This window comes from Apodemus sylvaticus, chromosome 9 (assembly GCF_947179515.1).
Source record: "Apodemus sylvaticus chromosome 9, mApoSyl1.1, whole genome shotgun sequence".
Lineage (NCBI taxonomy): Eukaryota > Metazoa > Chordata > Mammalia > Rodentia > Muridae > Apodemus > Apodemus sylvaticus.
In genome coordinates, this window is record NC_067480.1 from 2,858,626 (window position 1) to 2,876,323 (window position 17,698).

General features: G+C 46.0%; 1 protein-coding gene across 1 annotated transcript in view; it reads right to left on the minus strand.

The window, feature by feature from the left end:
* Positions 1-17,698, minus strand: part of Dlgap1 (DLG associated protein 1) — an 865,098-nt gene that overhangs the window by 44,667 nt on the left and 802,733 nt on the right. Inside the window, exons 12-13 of the mRNA XM_052192730.1 lie at positions 6,728-7,098; positions 795-886 (exon numbers count right to left, since the gene is read on the minus strand). Coding sequence (XP_052048690.1) covers positions 795-886; positions 6,728-7,098 — 463 coding nt within the window. The remainder of the gene's footprint in view (positions 1-794; positions 887-6,727; positions 7,099-17,698) is intronic.

A 17,698-nucleotide genomic window follows, 5' to 3' on the forward strand; every position in this document is an offset into this window, starting at 1 on the left:
TAAATTTCCCACTTCTGAGTACTAAGACTCTGCAGTTAAGTTCACTTTAAACATCAGTGTAAAAGTGGACCTTGTGTACTTAAAAACCTTTTTTTAAACATTTATTTACTGTGTGTGTGTGTGTGTGTGTGGCGCGCATGCCACACACACACACACACACACACACACACACACACGCAAGCACACACGCAAGCACACACGCAAGTGTACCTTTACTCCCAAGCCCATACCCCCACACAGACACCCACAATTAAAAAAACAACCAAAACACAGCTGGGCATGGTGGTGCACACCTTTAGCCCCAGCACACAGCAGAGAGCGTCTGAGGCCAGCTTGGTTTAAAGTTCTACGTCAGCCAGCCATGTAGTACAACACTGTTGTCTTGACAACAAAAAACAATACTATTACTACTAATAATAAAATGAATATATAAAAATGGCCGTAAAGTTTCTTGAAGAGGGACCTTTGGCAGTTCCACATTTGCATTCAGTGTTTGTGCGAAGGGGAGGGCAGTTCAAATACTGTTGGCTCAAAAGGTCTGCTCTCCAGGATTTCAGCGTGGGGTGGGGTTGACTGATGCTCTCTAAGCACTCCCAAACGTAGTGGAAAGGCCAGTGAGGTTGCTGGCTTGTTATGGGATGAATACTGTGCGACCCCTTCACTACTCAGACAGGAAGCAGAGCTGCAGACTAGCCCAGCCACCACACCACTTACACAGGATGAGTACAAAGCCACCCTCCTACCGCCCAGACAGGAAGCACTGCCACAGCCTCCAGCCTCCACCGTGAACTTACCACTTCTCCTCTTCTACTTGTATTCCCACGGACTGGAACTTACTGGACGCCTTACTCTCTGCAGTTTTCTCCGGCTCTTCGGCATCGTCCACCTGAAGGAATCATCAAGCAAACAGAGTTGTTTCCATTGCCTCACTGGAGAAGCAGACGCACTCTCACCTCAGGCCTCTGGGATTTGATGGGACTGCTTCTGTGACTTACCTCTTTGATCCGTATTTGTGCATCCGATAGTGCAATCATTACATTCTTAGAGTGCTCTCGGATTCTACTAATGTTTACTAGGAACATGTTTTTAAAGTGTATGTGTGTTAACCCAAGTGTATATGTACACCATATGTGTGTAAGTGCCTGGGAGTGCCAGAAGAGGGCGACAGACCCCCTGAAGCTAGAGTTACAGGCAGCTGTGAGCCACTGTACCGGAGCTGAACCCTGGTCCTCTGCCAAAGCAGAAGTTAAGTGCTCTTAACCATGGAGACATCTCTCTAGCCCCTGACTCCGCTGTCTTTAATAAAACACAGTGTTATTTACTTTCAAAGCTGACAAATGTCTATGATTCCACCACAGAGTTATAAGCATAGTTGTTTCTTGGTCTCCCCAGGAACTGTTCTAGGATCACCATAGATATCCACATTCAAGAATGTTCAGACTCGCCAGGCAGTGGTGGCGCACGCCTGTAATCCCAGCACTTGGGAGGCAGAGGCAGGCGGATTTCTGAGTTCGAGGCCAGCCTGGTCTACAGAGTGAGTTCCAGGACAGCCAGGGCTATACAGAGAAACCCTGTCTCGAAAAAACCAAATCCAAAACAAACCAAAACAAAAAACAAACAAAAAAGGATGCTCAGACTCTTAGATGAGATAGCATAGTACCTACCTATTACCACATCCAACCTCCCTTGTACATGGCCGCCTCTAGAACATTTCCATTTCACAGTATTTATATGATATGCAGAGTTGAGAAAATAATGAAGGAAAATTGTCCGTACAAGTACAATACAGACTCACTTTTCTTTTTTGGTTTTTCTTTTAGTTTTGGGTTTTTGAGATAGGATTTCATCATGTAGCCTTGGATGTCCTAGAACTTGCTCTATAGACCAGGCTGGTCTCGAACTTAGAGACCTGCCTGGCTATGGCTCCTCACTGCTAGGATTAAAGTCATGTACCACCGCACCCAGCCAGATCTACTTTTCTAAATATTCATACTTATTCTTATTTATGTGATTCATTCTTATTTATGTGATTCTGTGTGCATATATCTCGTGTACGGGGCTACTTGTAGAAGCCAGAAGATGGTATTGAATCCACTGGAGCTTGTGTTAGAGACAGCTGTGAGTGCTGGGAACCAAACCCAGGTCCTCTGGAAGATGAACATGTTCTCTTAACCATCGAGCCACCTTTCCCACCCCAGAGACATTTAAAAAATAATTTTGGAGCTGTTGTTGAGTCTGTATATATCAAACATATCGAGGGGTATGTAATTTCTGTGAATGTATTCTATTAAAAACGATGTCACATACAAATATGCTCTTAGAAGTTCTAAATTACCAGTGAAGATGCAAAAGGGGGAATGGAGATATACCTCAGTTGTCAGATTGCTTGTCTAGCACTCTGGTAGCCCTGAGCTGGATTCTCAGCACCACATGAACCCAGTGTGGTGGTGCACCCCTGTAATTCCAGCCCTCAGGAGGCAGAGGCATCTTTATGAGTTCATGGCCAGCCTGGTCTACAGAACAATTCCGGGACAGCCAGGGGATACACAGAGAAACCAACCCTGTCTAAAACAAAACAAAACAAAACAAAAAAATGGGCTGTTGAGATGGTTCTGCCTATAAAAGCCCTTGCTCCCAAGCCTGATCATGAGGGTTCAATCCCTAGAACCCACATGCTAGAAAGAGAATCAACTCCTATAGTTTGTCCTCTGATTTGTACAAGTAAGCCCACGTGCACACACACACACACACACACACACAAAGTAGAGAATATTATAAGATACATGCTAACACCAGGGCAAAAATAAGGATTAAGTTAAATATATATTTGCTAGAATATTCACAAAACATCAGTGTATAGAAATATTGAGTACATTGATTTTCCTAAAAAAAAAAAAAGAACTAATTGACTATTGATCATAACTGGTCAGGAAGTATTGTCATTATACATAAATAAGTTTTGGGGGGTAGAGAGATAGCTCCGAGGTTAGAAGCATTCACTGTTTTTGCTGAGTATGAAGTACAGTTCCAGCACACGGTGGCTCATAACTGCCTTTAACTCCAGTTCCAAGGCATACAACATCCTTTTCCTTCACTTTTACAGACTCCCACATGAACGTAGTACACAGACATCCACTCAGGTACAGTCACACATACACACAGAATAAGTAAATAAAATCTAAACGCTTTGAGTTTTAGATGATAAAGATGCATTAACTACTGAAAATGACATAAAGACTTTTGAAAAAGAATGAAGTAAATGTTGAGACAAAGCAAGCTACCATCCCATGGCACTAACTCAGTGTCAGATAGAAAGGCAGATATGATAATCACCACGGTGAAGGTGTATAACATAAACTTTCCCCCTGTAACCATGGTGACATGCATGGTTGAAAGGCACTGGGCACATTCATGTTGCTGTGCAGTTACCCCAAACAGCCATTGGCAGAATTGACCAGAATCCCAAACAGAGATCTGTGTCCCCTAAACAATAACCCTCTCAGGAATCCAGACTGCGTGCATCTGTGGCACGGGCAGGGTGGGGTGCCTGCCACAGAGCTCCTGTGTTGCGGAGGACAACTTCCGGTAGTTGTTTGACTCCTCCTACACTGGGTTCTGGACTCAAACTCAGCTGTTCAGGCTATACAGCAAGGGCCTTTACCTGCTGAGCCATCTTGCAGGCCTGGAATTTAGAGCTTTAAAAAAATGCTGTTCTTGGGTGATCGAGATGGCTCATTGGGAAAAGGCTTCCTGCCAAACCTATCAAGCTGAATTCAATCCTGGGTCCCACCTAATAAAGGAGAAAATTCTTCCTGAGAGTACTTTTCTGATCTGGACCTACGGCACACAAGCTCCTCCCACTCCTCATACACACATGATAAATTAAAAATCCTCATTCCGTCCTAGCATTCCTGACAATATCTCATCATTTGATAGGGAAAGGCAGGAGGATCTGATCCTTTAAGGATAAGAAGGAAATTTAGATTCTAGTGGGAAGGGAGAGATGTGGGCACGAGGCTGGCTTGGACTCTTGGTTCCCCCAGTGGCATCTACGCCCGAGCTCTTTGAGAGAACTGCTCACTTGCACCTGGAGGCTACAGGAGGGTATGAGGGAAAGATTGTCCTTTAAAAGTGAACTTTTTGGAATGGACCGTGAAAATACAACTGTAGAGTGAAAAATGTGCTTGGCTTCCAGATGTGCCAAGAGCTGGTTCAGTGCGTCCAGGATTCATGGTCTACCAGGTGGTAGACTGGCACCAACAGGTACCTGTGAAAAGCACCACAGACATGAATGCATCTTCTCTCACGGAAGGAAATCTGTGTAAGGCCACCCAGGCGGGTGTGAAAGCAAAGGAAAAGTTGATGAGATGGCTCAGTGGGTAACAGAACCTACTGAAAAGCCTGAGTTTGATCTCCTGGACCCACATGTTAGAAGAGAATCAAGGTCTCGTCATGTATGTATGTGTGTGTGCACGTGCGTGTGCGCGCACAGGCACACACACGACAAATGTGATTTTAAAAAAAGCCAAAGCAAGGTCAGCTAGGTGTTATTTTAGAAAATTTACAACATAATAAAATATTTCCATATTTCCTTCTGTGGAGCATGAGTTGCGGGGAGGAAGGGTGCTCTGAGTAGTGTCCGAGCTGACCACCGTATTATCGCGAAACGCATGATTAAATAGCCAACAATGACCTTAAGACTGATCACATTCCTTTCTCATGATGCTGGCTTAGCTGTTGCTTTCCACAAGAACAGTTACTTCTCTCCTGGCCTCCCACGTCTGAATGATGAAGGATGTTTTGTTCCCATACAACAGGATTAGGCATAAGGCAACCTGACAATGACCCCAGCAATATTCGGGCACACACACCTTTATAAATATTTCTATCACCTGTCTGTATCAGCTGTATGTGCCTATGTCTGAATGTGTGTGAGTGAGTGCATGTGTGTGTATGAGAGTATTATGTGAGTGTGCATGCATGTATGTGAGTGAATGTGTGTGTGAGTGTGCGTGTGGGCATGTGTGTGCCACAGCACGCGAGTGGATGGAGATGAGGGGACATCTGTAGGTTTGGGACTCTCCTTCCACCACGTGGGGTCTGTAGACTGGACTTCCATGGTCAGCTTTGGCAGAGACTACCTCTGCCTGCTGAGCTATCTTGCTGACCCCCACACTCTTCTGAATGGAGCAAACCAAACAAACAATGCCTTCCAGACACAACACACACATGAACTCTCTGGCAGCAGTCACAGGGCCTGCTGGGTCTGGGCCTGAAGGTGGTCCAGCGCTGAGAGGAGGAGTGGGAACAAACCCCCATCCTACCCCAGAAGCCATTTCCAATCCACACCTGCTTGTAAAGGAAGCTCTGGCCAGGCAGTGGTGGCACACACCTTTAATCCCAGCACTTGGGAGGCAGAGGTAGGTGGATTTCTGAGTTCGTGGCCAGCCTAGGCTACGGAGTGAGTTCCAGAACAGCCAGAGCTACACAGAGAAACCCTGTCTTGAAAAACCCAAACCAAAACCAAAAGAAGAAAAAAAAAAAGCAAGGCAGGTCCCAGGCCCAGCACATGAGCTCAATGGTATTTGGAGAGTTTTGTCCATAATGCTTTGCCTGGGATTTTTTTTTTTTTAAGCTGTTTTTTTTTTTTTTTTTTTTTTTTCTGTTTTGTTTGTTTGTTTCTACTTTTATGTGCTTGTCTGATTTCTAATGAGAGAAAGGGTGGTGGTAGATTTGGTTGATGGGAAACCATGATCAGAATATAGGCTATAGAAAAAATATTTTCAATAAAAACATTTATTTTTAATATATGGACGTTTGCCTGCCTGTACGTGTTTGCGCCATGTCAGTGACTGACGCCTGAGGAGGCCGGCAGGGAGCAATGGACCGCTATGAACTGGAGTTATAGAGGGTTGTGAGTAACCAGGTGGGTGCTGAGACCCAATCCAGGTCCTCTGGACAAGCAGTAACTGTGATAGCTACAGTCATAGCTCGTGAACTCTGAGAATCAAAATGTACACAAGACACTTAGGGTACTTTGATATACATACAAAGTAACGGCAGATGTAATTTTGTTTTTTAATTTTTTTTTTTTTTGTATTTTGATTTGTTTTAAGAAAGGCACATATAGTCTAAACTGTCCTAAGATGGCCTTGAACTCTCAACCCTCCTTTCTTTCTTTGTTTTCGACAGAATCTTGCTATGTTATTCAGGCTGGCTTTGGAATCAGAGCTTTGCCTATGCCGGGAGTTAAAGGTCTCTGCTACTAAAACTGGCCTCAATTTGCAACTTTGTTGCCTCAGGTTTTTGAGTGCTGAGATCACAGGCGTGCACTGCCCGCCCAGCCATAGTTCTGCTGATAATTTGATCATCCCCTTCTCTCATCCTCAATGGCAAAATAATTTCCTGGACACACACACACACACACACACACACACTCACACACACACACACCACACACACACACACACCACACACACCACACACACACTCACACACACACCACACACACACACATACCACACACACACACACACACCACACACACACACACTACACACACACCACACACACACTCACACACACACCACACACACACACACCACACACACTACACACACACCACACACACACTCACACACACACCACACACACACACACACACACACACACGAAGGAGCACACTTCTCAGTGGGTTCTGTTTCAAGGTACAGAAGAGAGCAGTTACCTGTATCCCAATAGATAGGCATCGGTTTTTCTTAAAGTCTTTCTTCCTATCCTCGGTGGTGACAGTAGCTATGGTGGTGGTGGTAGTGACAGCCGCAGCATTGCTGCCCATGTGTTGACTTGCTGGGCCATGGATCTGGGCATTTGCAGCCTCGATGGCAGCCGTGAGAGCCTTCATACTGTCCAGACTTTCGGTGGAGTTGCTGAGGCCAGACTGGCTGATCATGTCTCCTCGCTGGCCTTGCCCGTCCATGTAGGCATCCTGTGCAGACTCTGTGCTACTCTGGGCTGTGATAGAAATGAAAGGTTTCGTGGTAGTTCTGGGTGGGACTGGAGGTGGTGTCTTCTTATATGTTGTAATGCAAGATGACACTGGAAGACAGTGAAAGCAAAGACTGTGATTTCTGCGTATCGTCAGGGACAGCCATTGGGAGATCAGGGCACACAAAACACTCTGACACTGAACATGACCATGAAGCCATGGGTGGGGGTCATAGCTGTACCATCTCTGGGGTAAACACACAGCAGTGGGGGGGAGAGACTGGAGGACACCCACCTCGGAAATGGAAGCTATAAATCATCGTGAACTAGATATGACTGCTCACCTGAGGAAACTGTCTTGGGTAGCAAGGGAGAAACTGAGGAGAAGCTTTGCCTTCTCAGGAGAACAGTTAATACAGCCAATGCCAAACAAACCAGCTTGTTGGGGATGGTTTGGGTACTAAAAAGAGAGCTTGTGGACATGTGCGGTCTGATGACATCCTCACATGCTCGGGCCACGTCAGCCTCTGTAGCTTCCTGGATTAGACTCTTCCACGACAAATTCCTCCCTGCCTCTCAGTACCTCTATTTTATCCTCTATGGTGTCTGCCAGCCTCTCAAGACCTCTCTTTTCATTCTCTATGGTTTCTGTTTCCTACCTATCTGCCCTTCCTTCCCTGCCCCCACCCCACCCTGTTTTCTTTTTTTGTATAGGTGAGCACTGTATAAACTCTTGTTCACAAACTTTGCGGAGCACAGTCACTCACTAAGAGGCCTTCCAACCCCACACAAACTATACGCGCATTTATAGACTGCCTCTGAGCAGTTGCTTAGTCTCTATTATGCCACACCTTGAAGTGCCACCCTAGGTCTCCCTTCAAGACGCATCACCAAGGCAAATGTCTAGTGCATTCACCGGAGGCTTCAACCCCTCTACACCCATCTTGTCACAGTTTTCAGCAACTGGAAATGCTGTGGCCGTTTCTCAGCTTCCCATGTAGGGAGAACGATTTAGAAAAAGGAAGATAAAAAGCATTTCCAAGTAGAACCCGACCTTCTGCCAGTACGGAGCACGCCCAGTGCAGTGGGCTGAAGTTGGTTCCCACCACTTCTGCCTTCTCTTTCCACACCTTCCCCAGGCACACACGGCTGGGCTGGCACCCTGTGGTTACAGCAACTCACACAGCTTCAACATGGGTCCTAGCTGCCACTTGGATCATCTCACTTAATAAAACGCTCACTTCCGTGTTGGCCATGCTTCTTTAAAGGCCACCAAGGGGGCTGAAGACATGGCTCAGCGGTTAAAAGCACCGATTGCCCTTCTGAAGGTCCTGAGTTCAAATCCCAGCAACCACATGGTGGCTCACAACCATGAGAGCTGATGCCCTCTTCTGGGGTGTCTGAAGACAGCTACAGTGTACTTACATGTAATAAATAAATCTTTTTTTTTTTTTAAAATAAAGGTCAGCAAGAAAATATCCTAAGATGAATCATAAACAAGAGGGCCCTATTTCACTGCCCTGTTCTCTGTTGCCTTGTGATTTAGAGTAATTCCCTCAACCATAAAAGAAAGAATAAGGCTATGTTGGCACTGTTCTTCCCACGGATTGCCTGAGAATCAAAGGAAGAAATCCTGCATTGTCATGATACAATATCACATGCTCAGGAAGACGGAGTGAATACGTAATAGGATGAGATCCCCTTAGTTATGTGTTCCGATGATCAACAAATACTACATGAAACCTTTCACATAACTTTACTGCCAGGGTTAGGGTTTGAAGAGTGAGTGATAAGCAATTCAATTCAACTCCACCTCCCATGCCCCTCCCACATGCTTCTGCCATCAGACTAGCTCGGAGCAAGGGCCTACTCAGATTTGAACCAGCAGCTCATAGGCAAGCTTCCCGCTAAGTGATGGAAACAAACCGGAGCTGACTGGTAAGTTGTTTCCTATACTTTTAACCCCTGCCGTGCTGCCTCTTGTCTCCCAGACTCTGGTAAAGTGGTAGCCATGTCTGTGATGGTCTCAGTCACCTGTCTGAAGACCCAAAGAGGTTAGAGAAGGGAGAGGGCCTTGATTAGGATGTCCACTCCCACCTGAACGTAAAGACATCACTTCTAAAACCACGTGGTAGAGAGAAAGAACCAAATCTTGCAAGTTATCCTCTGACCTTCACATGCACACCAGAGCGTGCACACAAGATCACACAAGTGCACGCAAAACAACTAAACGAGAGAAATTAAAAGAACAGAACCAGCATGAGTGTGAGAGGTGGCTTGATCGTAAAGACACCAGCTGCCAGGCTTTACAGCCTGAGTGGATCCCCAGGTCCCACATGGCCGAAGGTGAGAAATGACTCTCCCAAGTTGTCCTCTGGCTTCCGCATGCACATCGTGGGATATGTATGCTCATACACATACAAAATAAATAAATGCAATTTTAATTAACAACAGCAACAACAAAAAAACGTCTCTAGTGTTAATCCCAACACTAGAGAGTTAGGCAAATTTCTGTGAACTTGATGCCATCCTAGTCTACAAGATATTTATGTGTGTGTGTGTGTGTGTGTGTGTGTGTGTAATATTATAAATAAAGAAATAAAACAAAAACTCTGTAAGATGTATAGTCATACATTGTTCATATATGGAGCAGAAGAACCTTGTTCTGTACTGAGGACTCAGTTCCTGGGAATGTACAAGCACAGATCAATTTTCTTTCTTTCTTTTAAAATATTTATTTAAAATTTATGCATTTGGTAACCCCCCACCCCTTGAGTGTATGTCTGTATACCACACGCATGTCTGCTGCCTGTGGAGAGCAGAAAAATGCACCGGATTCCGCGCAGCATCACGAGGGTGCTGGGAATCGAACAGTTCCTCCTCTGCAAGTGCTCTAAACCACTGAGCCATCTCTCCAGCAGGCAGATCTCTGTGAATTTGAGGCCAGCCTGGTCTACAGAGTGAGTTCCAGGACAGCCAGGGCTATGTAGAAACGTTCTTGTCTCAAAAAGGCCTGCCTTTAATCCTCAGGACTACCAAACAAACACAAACAATAGAAAATTTTAAAAAGAGAAAATACCCAAGTATATATAATTTCTAAAAAACTTAACAAAACGTTGAAGAAACTTTGCTCAACAGAGTCCACATGGAAAAGTTACTGCCCTATTTCAAAAATATTTACAGCTTCCCCCTCTCCAGGCCACCCAGAGAGATCGCGGTGGCTTGTGGTGAGAGGCAAGGACCAGGCGCGCTCTCTTGCCAGCCCACCTCTGGGAGGTACAGAGCATCCCACAGTAGTTAGTATTCCTTCTGGCTCCAGGGAGGTGGCTGTGAGAATGACTTCCACTCAAATCATCCTCCACGGAGAACACTTTTTTCCCTGTCACTGAAGAAAAAAAAAAAAAAAAGCGACCCTGAGCGCGCCAGGGAGGGAGGGGCTGGCAATAATTCTTGCAGTCATCCACACCCTCACCAGTTGGTGGTTACCAGGATCCCAGACACTTCCTAATGCCAGACAAATGCCCCAAGCCTCGGCATGTCTGGTTTGAAGATCTATTCAACTGATAGCCCCCGCCTTTTCTAGGGAGAGCCCCAGTACCCGGCTAATCAAACAAAACATTGTTCTCAGAAAGGCAGGAAGAAAGGAAAGGCTTTTCTCTGGGCCGAAACATTTGGGATTCATATATATAAAAATATACTGCATATATATTCCCAACTAAAAGGTTGCTACAAAACTTGGGATTCCGGAGGCGTGGCTGGTTTGCACAGAGCATGCACTGTATGGAAATCCCGGGAGGGGAGGAATCTGAAAGTTAAGAGTCATTAAAAGGAAAGAGGAAAAAAAAAAAAAGCCCCAAGCACTTGATGCCTGGAAATGATGTAAGACGCAGCCACTCCTCTGTTAGACCTGCAACCAAACGACGCTCAGATCCGTCGCAGCTGCTCTCCAAATGTCAGCGCCAGTGCTGGGCAAAGCTTGAAATGCACCAGGCTTCAGGAGAGCCATTCTCACCCACATTTCCCCCCGAGCCCTCTTAGGAACCTGGCAACAGGTAACGTGGCAACCTTTGACTTCTAAAAGGCGAGTGGGATAATTTCAGGGAACAAATGGATTGTTTTCGAGCCAGCTGCATCTCTCTACTTACTGCCCCCGCACCCAACCTCCTCCCCCTCAATACAAAGTCTGGGAAAACAAACTTAAGTGCTGCTGGTTGTCCTGCTCTTGCCCGTCTCCTGGTGGCCAACATCGGGACAACACGCACGTGTTCGGAACTCTTGTCTCCCATAAAGAGCTGAAATCTATTCAAAATGTCTTCATTGTTGTTGTTGTTGTTTTAGAGACAGGGTTTCTCTATTTAACCTTCACTCTCCTGGATCTCATTATGTAGACTAGGCTGGCTTTGAACTAGGACATCTACTGCCTCTGCCTCCTGAGTGCTGGGATTAAAGGTGAGTGCCACCAGACCCAGCTTCAGAGCACCTACATTTTTATTTAAGCACATTGACAATTATTCGCTGAATGAAACCTGTTGACATCAAAAGACCAGTTTTGCAGATTGGCTCCAAACTCCGGATGTCACTTCTAAGGGTCAGCTGTTGCTATGACTACCACATACCTACCCAGATCCCACTTGCCATACTCACCAGCAAACAGATGTCACAGCCTATGTAAAAGACAGACCTTTCCCCACGTTCGCCCCTTTTTTCTTTTCCTCTTTGTCTTTCTTCTCTTTTGGTCTAAAGTAAAACCTCTAATGTGGTCGGACTCGAACTGCTATTCTTTTTGTTGTTGTTGTTGTTTTTGTTTTTTTTGAGTCAGGGTTTCTCTGTGTAGCCCTGGCTGTCCTGGAACTCACTTTGTAGACCAGGCTGACCTCGAACTCAGAAATCCACCTGCCTCTGCCTCCCAAGTGCTGGGATTATAGGCGTGCACCACCACTGCCCGGCATGAACTACTATTCTAACACATCAAAACCTCTGGACTCCGACCCCCTAGAATCAGTGAGAGTAAATACTGGGGACAGGATCTATCTGGTAAGCATTGCTGGTGGCTCAGGCCTGTGATTTCTTCCTTCTGAGGCTGATGTGGGAAGATCAGGGTTCAAGACTAGCCTGGACTCCTTACTTTGATTCCCGCTGTGACTACTCCCATTTTCCCTGTTTGTCTTGATGTATATTCCACACAGACACCTTTGGGTCTGAAGCTTTCCTAATCAGGCCTGCTTGGTTCCTGTGTGTAAGGATTACTGAAGATTTCCACTCCGCCAGACCAGCTTCCCAGACTGCAGCTACACCCAGGAAAATGCCAGCGGCTGTGTTTTTAGGCTGTCTGATCCTCTTAGACACTGCCCCACCCACTTCCAATGATGGGCAGGAATGGAGGCCCAGGCCTGAGCTGCTCTTAGCCCACAGGACCGGGCACTCCAGTTCTGCATCTGGAAACGGTACCCAGAAGCAGAGGGGTTCAGATCAAAGTAACTGTTTTTTTCAGAAACTTTCATTAATTAACTAAATTAGAGGACACTGAAGGATGTTGGAGGTGTCTCTTCAGAAGGCTCAGGTCCAGGGGTTAAGATCTGAGCCCTGTAATACAGATCTTAATGAAGTTTGACAATCAAATAATACTAGAAGTCAAAAACAGCCCATGCCTGAAACCATGAGATGTTAGAGTTGTTTTTACCCAGATCATGTAAGGTCAAAGGTTAAAGTTTGGGGATCTGAGTAAGCTCACTAAGGCCACTGGCTTGTGTGACCGCAGCCTTTCTAAAGCCTGGGCACCCGTGTTGAAATCGGGACACTTCAGTCTTCAGGATTTACTAATTTCCAAGGCGGCGGGTGTTGTTCCCAGCTGGGAATACAATCTCGAGTTAGCACTTCATCTTCCCGGCTTTGCCAACAGGTGCTGTTGAGTCAACTGTGCACACAGACGACTGTCCTGGCACATCTCATCAGCGGGAACATTTCATTTCCATTTGTTCCATGACTTTACAGACTGATTTCTACTCCTGACTCAGACACAGTCACTTCCTCTTACACTTAGGGAATTGTTTTTTTCCTTTTTTTTTTCCTTTTTCTTTTTCAGCATTTGTAATCTTGTGTGTGTTTTTCAAAATACATCCTAGCCTGGCCTACAGGTCTTCCTGAGTTGAATGGACTGTTTACAGAAGGGGAAGATTCAGGGCCCAAGGTCAGGGTTACAGACTTATATAAGGTTTCCTGTTTGGGCAGCTGGTCCACCAACCCCTCAGGGTGGACTGAGTTTTGATGAAGGACGGCTGCCCGGTGGGTGAGTTAGCAGTCGGGAATATAAGAAGTTCAAGGATTTGTTCTGAACCCCAGGACAAGGGACTGAGATGCATATTTTACATATTAAAGTAGACCTGGCCTCCAGGATCTCCCAGCACCCCTCTGTCCCTACCCAGGATACCCTGTTCCTATCCTTGAATTTTCCAGCCCAGGGCTGCTACCACCCTAGAGCCTCTTCCCTATATAATCCAGACATTTTGGTCTCTCTCTCTTCCTCTTTCTTCTCCTTTTTTTCCTCTTTGTGTGAGCACCCTTTCTCTCTACCCTCCCACCTCCAACCCCAACCCATGGCAACATCCGTTGGCCTCAGTCGTCAGGGCCAATGAACTCGCTTGCCCGAGAGCAGTTTCCCAGTAAACCGTCTTTAATCCAATCTATCTTGGTTTGGATTGGCTCATTTCTGAACAGTCACAGACTTTTCTTTGCTATCCTCTATATACAGTATAATAACTATTTGTTTGGCGTATGTCCACATAATTCTAGCATGCAGAAGGCTGAGGCAGAGGGATTGCAAAAGGAAAGCCAGGCTGTGCTACAAGTTGAATACTTGTCTCAGAAAACTAACATCTAGCCATGTGGGTTGGTGAACACTTGTAAGCCCAGCCCTTGGGAGGCAGAGGCAGGAGGATCTCTCTGAGTCTGAGGCCTTCGAAGTCAGTATAGCAAGTTCTAGGCCATCTAGAGTGAGATTTTACGTGTTTACATCAGTAATAGAGTGCCTGGCTGGTATGGGCCAGGTCTGGGCTCGAGCTCTAGAACCGCAAAATTAAAACAAAACAAAACAAAACAAAAAATATTTATAAAGCATTTGTAATTCGAAGTAATCTGTAAGAAGTAATCTCAGCATGGCTTACAGTATGTCGCAGGATGGGCACAGGCTATATGCAAAGACCACACAGGAGAGAGAAGCTGAATGTTCTGGGAAACACAGCACATGAGGGTGTTCCAGAACCAACCCTCTAACGGCACCAAGGGACGACTACACAGCCAGTTGTTGCCCGTTCTGTTGGCACTCGTCAAGTGCTGGCTACGTTCAGCTATGACTAGTCAGCTTCTGCCGTGGAGCTGCTCTGTCAGGCACCAGTGTCGTGGGGTCAAGATGGTTGTATAGCCAAGGAGCATGAACCATGCATCCATGTCTGAGGCCTGGGATTCCATTCCCAGCAAGGGGAATGCTGCCTCTACTCTCTCCTGTGGTTTATCTAACCTAACAGTCTTGAACTGGCTGGTTGTGTGTGTCAACTTGACACAGGCTGGACTTATCACAGAGAAAGGAGCTTTAGTTGGGGAGATCCAGCTGTGGGGCATTTTCTCAATTACTGATCAAGGAGGGAGGGCCCCTTGTGGGTGGTGCCATCCCTGGGCTGGTAGTCTTGGGTTCTATAAGAAAGCAAGCTGAGTAAGGCAGGGAAAGCAAGCCAGTAACATCCCTCCATGGCCTCTGCATCAGCTCCTGCTTCCTGACCTGCTTGAGTTCCAGTCCTAACTTCCTTTAGTGATGAACAGCAATGTGGAAGTGTAAGCTCAATAAACCCTTTCCTCCCCAACTTGCTTCTTGGTCGTGATGTTTGTGCAGGAATAGAAACCCTGACTAAGACAATCCTCCTTTGTCTCTGCCTGGTGGCACACTCGAGTCTGATTAGATTGCTGCTGAGTGGCCCAGGATCCCAAACCTCCCGTATCTCTGTGACTGCCTTTCCTCCCACTAGTTCTTTCAACTTATCATTATTGAGCTTTTGCCTCCCATAGCCTCGACTGGCCTAGAACTCACTGTGTAGTCAAAGCTGACTTTGAACTCCTGATCCTCCAGCCTCTACTTTCCAAGTGATCACAGACATGCTGCCGTAGCCACCCTCCCTTCTGAGAATCTTCATATCATTGTTGTTTTTTTTAAAGATTTATTTAGTATATGTAAGTACACTGTAGCTGTCTTCAGACACACTAGAAGAGGGCGTCAGATCTCATTATGGATGGTTGTGAGCCCATGTGGTTGCTAGGATTTGAACTTGGGACCTCCAGAAAAGCAGCCAGTGAGTGCTCTTAACCGCTGAGCCATCTCTCCAGCCCCATTTTTTTGTTTTTATATTTGAAACCTTTCTTATTATTTTATTTGCTCATTTGGTAAGGTCTCACGTAGCTTAGTCCCTGCCTGGGACTCGAGGACAACCTTGAACTTCTGACCTTCCCGCCTTCAACTTCTAAGGGGTGGGATTACAGGCACAGACCACCAAGCCTCTTTTATGTAGTACTTTAACTAAAACCACTACTTTTTGCATGCTAGTCAAGCACTCTACAAATTTAGCTGCATTGTTAACCCCTGAAAATCCCTTATTTTAGGTTATACTCACAGTTTTCGTTTTATCATGGCATCTTTCCAAGAACCCTTCTCTACCTCATCTCAACAGAACTGGCTTGGAGTCCTGAGTATTGGGACAAATCCAAATGGGAACCACAAACGGCTGCCTGCCTGGGTCTAGTAAACAGATCTCAGTTGCGATTCACCCCTCCTCTGGCCAAGGCCATAGCATGCTCTGGATGGGAGGAGAGTATCAATTGTGAGGGATTCCTTTGCGTTGCTTCAGGAAGTGAGAGGCTTGTTCACAAATCTGAGTCCATCACATCTATGGGAGCCCGGGTCTGCTAAGTCCTGACTGACTTGGGCGATACCTCACTGTCCCTGTGCCTGGGCACCGAGAGCAGCCTGAGGAATGTGGTCAGGAATCTTGTGCCTTGGAAACCAGGATTTGTGGAGAAGCCAGAAAGGAAACTTCTTTCCTTCCTCTTAGTTTCAGCAGGGTCTGGAGGGCAGGGCGTGTGGGAAGTGCAAGCACCCTGGGCTGTGTAGGCAAGCTCTTAATTCTTCTTCTGACTCCTTCTTCCCTCCTAGAAACACTCCAGTTTCAAAGGGAAGACTACACAGGTTAATCTGTATTGGCCTCCATTGTCCAGAGAAAGGATGCCTGTTCCTCACCGTGCATACTCAGGTAGCAAGAGCAGACTGAGACTTCAACTGCCGCTCAGCTCGCTGACAGCTGAGGACACAGATCAGAAGAAACTCTCCAGGGGTTCCTCTGGGCTTTCTGACAACATGACTATTTAAAGTATCCCTGAAGGCTGCACTGTCCTGCCACCCTGGGGTGTAGCTCAGTGGTAGAGCACACACCTACAATATACAGGGATATATTTCTAGCATGGAAAAAAGGGACAGGAAGGACAGGGATGCTTGTCATTTGCCAAAAATTTCAGTTAAACAAAACAAAACCCAACAACCTTACAGTCCCTTTGAAGTCAAGATTAAAATTGGTATCAAGTTACTCCACCCTCTATCCCCTTGCACTGTTAATGAACCCAAGGCTGTAGCTGGTCTCTTTAAATTCCAAAAACAACCCTGCAGTGGAGGGTATGGCCAGCACATAAAAAAGGAGGCCAAGAGAGAGGTTGCTTTGCCCCAGCTATACGAGGATAGAGCTGGCTGGGAAGTTGTTCTTCCCACCAAAGCCTACTTATTTTCCAGACATGCCACTGTATCTGCTGGTCATAGTGGGTGAACACTTGTAATCCTAGCTCTGGAGAGGTAGAGGCAGAGGCAGAGGCTCTACATTGTGAGTTCAAGGCCAGCCTGGGCTAGATGAGCCACTGTCTCAAAACAGTAACAGTGGCAAAAAGATTCTCTCCGAGAGAATGGTGCTGCTGGAGTGCTGGCTGGAAAACGTCACCAACAACTCCTGGAACGCTCAGTTCTAAGGTCTAACAGTTCCAAGGTCAGACTTTGAATGACAATTTTCAGAAATGTGGCTGGAGGAGTCATGTCTCAAACACACATGCCAACTCTTAGTATGTGTGTGTATATGTGTGTGTGTATCTATCTATCTATCTATCTATCTATCTATCTATCTATCAGCAGGGCATTCTGTAGTGGTATCACTTTCAGTACTGGATCACCAATATAGAGCAGAGGGTATACAAGGTTTTTATATTTTAATTTTGTTTTATTTTGAGCCAGTGTTTCACTGTGTAATATGTAGCCCTGGCTGGCCTAGACCTCTGTCCACCAGGCTAGTCTTGAAAGAGATCTGCCTGCCTCTGTTTCCTGAGTGCTGGGGTTAAAGGCATGAGCCACCACACCTAGTTTAAAAGTACAGTTTAGGCTGGCTTAGAACTCCTGACCCTCCTATCTCTGACTCGTCAGCATACCCTACTGGTGTGCAGTCAGGTTTGATAGGCATTCCTCTGTCATTGCTTTGGTATAGTTCTGGATGTCTGTAGGTTCACCAGCACATGAGACATACTTTGTTAGTTTTTATTGTAATGGTAGGGGTCCCTGCAGGGTCCTTTCACTGTGCTCTTTCCACAGGTTAGGATGATGCCTAGATTGCAATACTACTACATGCTGTTTTTTGAGATA